The sequence below is a fragment of the Ascoidea rubescens genome (assembly GCF_001661345.1).
Source record: "Ascoidea rubescens DSM 1968 unplaced genomic scaffold ASCRUscaffold_37, whole genome shotgun sequence".
In the NCBI taxonomy this organism is placed as follows: domain Eukaryota; kingdom Fungi; phylum Ascomycota; class Saccharomycetes; order Ascoideales; family Ascoideaceae; genus Ascoidea; species Ascoidea rubescens.
The window spans coordinates 1-3316 of NW_017962949.1; the positions used below are offsets into that span (position 1 = coordinate 1).

Sequence of the window (3316 nt, forward strand, 5' to 3'; positions counted from 1 at the left end):
ATTTTCTGCCAGGAAAAAGCTATTTTATTTATTTATTACTAGTGATCAGTAACAGTTATTCAGCAATTTGTCGAAATGTCATTGATAAAGTAATATCTACTTTACCTGTGTCAGACAGCCTAACTCCATGAAACTCCTTGGATAATATCGGTATGTCATATATAATAGCTTCATTAATTAATGAAAATAGCGGGTTGCTAGCACCTCGTCAGCACCTGTGATTTGAAATGCTACAGTGATAGATCTGACCAAAGAATTAGTCCAATTGAAGAAATCGGTTTACCAAAGTATGATCTAAATCACATTTAATGCAGCCTGATACCAGGTACGGCAATTGCCATACCTTTCTCGCATAACATCACGCATTGATGCCGGACCGGGAACCGGGACGCTTCGAAGATTCGACTCAAATACTTCCTCACTATAGGTGATTGTTTTAATGAGACACAATAAACCGGGAATGAAGGAAACAGAATTCCTGTAATCATAGTCATATTTTACTTCGAATGTGAATCATCTAGGTGGAGAGCCTATAGCATGATACAAGTTGAACCATCCTGGCGAAACCTCTAAAAGGAACGCAATGTGGTTTCCTGCTGCTTGGCCCAAGAACTCAATTTTAAATAAATTCATTTCTTTATCTTGATGGAAAGAATCAATTTTTCAAAACAACTGATGGTTCTGGGAAGAATTTCAAAGATTCTAAATGATGAAAAAAGATTTCAGAAAATGCAATCATGCCCAACCTCAAGAATTATATATCTGTATCTCAATCAATGATTTTTCCAAGTAATATAAAGTGTGGTTTTTCAGTCTAGTTGTATAAAAATCGGCCGTAAAATATTTGTTTTTTGGAGCGACTGGTTTCTTCACACAAATAAAATATTCACAAAGTGGTAATTTGCGGCTCAAACAACTAACCAGATATCGCAAGATTGTGTACGGTATTATACCAAGAGTCAGTGGTCAAATTGAGATCATACAGGAGGTTTCTTAGAAGGGATCAGATTATCCTTCAAATTTGGAAGAACAAATAGTAGATGTCGCTGGCTTTACAGTATTTGAAGATATCGAGACTTATAAAAGCAGACTGTCAAAAATGATATTGATTAACTCGCGAGAAACATTTCGTTCGAATGTGTTTGTGGCTGTATTTGAAATGAGAAGTGTTGATAAAAGTAAAAATAGCTGATAAGAAAGAGAGGCGTGAAAAACCTGAAGAAAGAATTGCAACATAAAATTCCGACCTCTCGGAGGTCATTAATACATCAAATCGGTAACAGCAACAAATATAATTATGTTTTTTTTGTCTACCAGATCCAGTAATATAAGCTGTTCAGAAACTTCATCATTCAACGGATTATAATAAAAAGTTTTCATTAAATCCCAATATTCAGGAAGAAACCCCATACAATGCCAATTAACAAATACCACAGATAAATCCTCTTTGACTATGATGTTGCGAGAACTCAATTCCCCATGAGATAGAAATATTCTGGAATCTGTCGGTAAAACTTCATTTACCAACCTACTTATCCTTTTGTTACGAATTTTTGAAGAGATATACTTGTTGAACGCCCTTTCAGATTCAAACTTCAAATGGCCAAACAATGGATCACGAAAATTATTACCATCAATTCCACATATTTCGTTTGATGTTTCTTTTTTTAGTTTATTCAACTCATTTAGAATATTATCTGTAACAATCTGTTTCTGCTCTTCACTCAATTCTGGCCATATATCACACAACGTCTTTCCAGGAATATACTCCATTTCAATATAGAATTTGGAGTCCTTGGTGTAGTGTTCATAGATCTTGGGACAAGATACTTTGTTTTGCACGTATTCTAAATTACGTGCTTCTTGGAGAGAAGTGCATTTAATTACTCTGTCACCAACAATTTTTATATCCTTCATGGCAGTTTCTTCTACTTTCTTGTTTCCAAGAAAACAGGCAAGAAATAGAGTGAAGCAATTTGTGTACTTATACAGGAAATCATCACATTGATACGAAAGATGCAGTTCCCTCCAAAACCACAGTGGCGGTAAATTAGGGTTTGTAAGCACAGGGTTTGTTTCGGCCAAAGACAAACTTGATGTCACGTGTGCCGGTCTACTTGATTCAAACCTGTAACCGAAAATATCGTTGGAGCGTTGTAGTTGGTGACGATAAAGCATTTCACAGTCTTGAGTTGATAATTGACCGTCCTATTTGGTGTATTCAATAGATATAGGAACATATATGTTGATTTCTCATGGAATCCAACTGTTCTTTCTGAGGAATCTCCACCATACAACACGTCAACCACAAATAACAAAGTCTTAATAAGACAATTATTCGGCTTTATGTTAGCGATATTCTCAGATCAGTAATGCAGCACTAATATTTATTTCGAATTGCGTAATTCGCACTCAAAATATTTTACGCCTATATGTTCAAGTAGAACTGGATTTATATGTTAATTCTTTTACAAACATTAAAATTTTGACTGAGATAGTTACTTATCTCTTTGGTCGCTATCGTCCAATCATGATTCAGAAGTTATGAAATTGTTCAAATAGTTGATATCAACCTTAAGCACTGATAATGAAACTTAATAAAACAGCCGAAAGTGATGACTTACATTCAAGTTATTGCGGAGAAAGAATTGAAATTATCTAGGATTTCGATTTAAATTGATTTAGATCATTATCAAAAATTCAAATTGATGTTAAAAACGATACTATGAGCAGATCAACAATATAATATTCAAATCGGTATCACAATTAATTAGATTATTCAATTTGCCGTTATCAAAGATAACATTATTATTCGTATTATTACCATTAAATAAATTATTGGAATTACCAGTATTGTTATTAATTAAATTAGTGGAATTGTTATTTAGATTACCATTTTGAAATAGATCGATGATATTGTTATTGTTATTGTTATTGAAAATGCCTCCATTAAGATTTTGATTATTTTGTGTGTCGTTAAAAAGGCCACCTTTATTTTGGTTGTTATTATTGAATAAGCTACCTCCAGCGGAAAAAGAATTTGAATTATTAGCTTTGTTGTTTGTGTTGAAAAGATTTCCAATTAAACTAGTAGAGGTGTTAGTATTTGAACCGCTAAAACAAATTATTTGAGGCGATATTATTATTATTATTATTATTATTATTATTACCAAATGAATCAAAAGCCGAATTGTTGTTATTGTTCCCAACTAAACCACCGGTATTATTGTTTGAGTTTCTAAATAAGCCACCACTAGTTGTATTATTTGAGGAGCTAAAAACAATGCTATTATTTTTGTTGCTGAATGGATTATTA

At 33.0% G+C, this 3316-nt stretch overlaps 2 protein-coding genes across 2 annotated transcripts; both read right to left on the reverse strand.

The window, feature by feature from the left end:
• Positions 1-1350: 1350 nt before the first annotated feature.
• Positions 1351-1830, reverse strand: ASCRUDRAFT_24845 (uncharacterized protein; the record flags this gene model as incomplete). The annotated part of the gene is made up of 2 exons (XM_020189870.1): positions 1351-1495; positions 1529-1830. Coding segments are annotated over 2 exons (447 nt in total), but the record flags the coding sequence as incomplete, so codon positions are not given.
• An 893-nt stretch (positions 1831-2723) lies between these two features.
• On the reverse strand, positions 2724-3300 carry ASCRUDRAFT_10737 (uncharacterized protein; the record flags this gene model as incomplete). The annotated part of the gene is made up of 2 exons (XM_020188677.1): positions 2724-3087; positions 3122-3300. Coding segments are annotated over 2 exons (543 nt in total), but the record flags the coding sequence as incomplete, so codon positions are not given.
• Between the last annotated feature and the right edge of the window lie 16 nt (positions 3301-3316).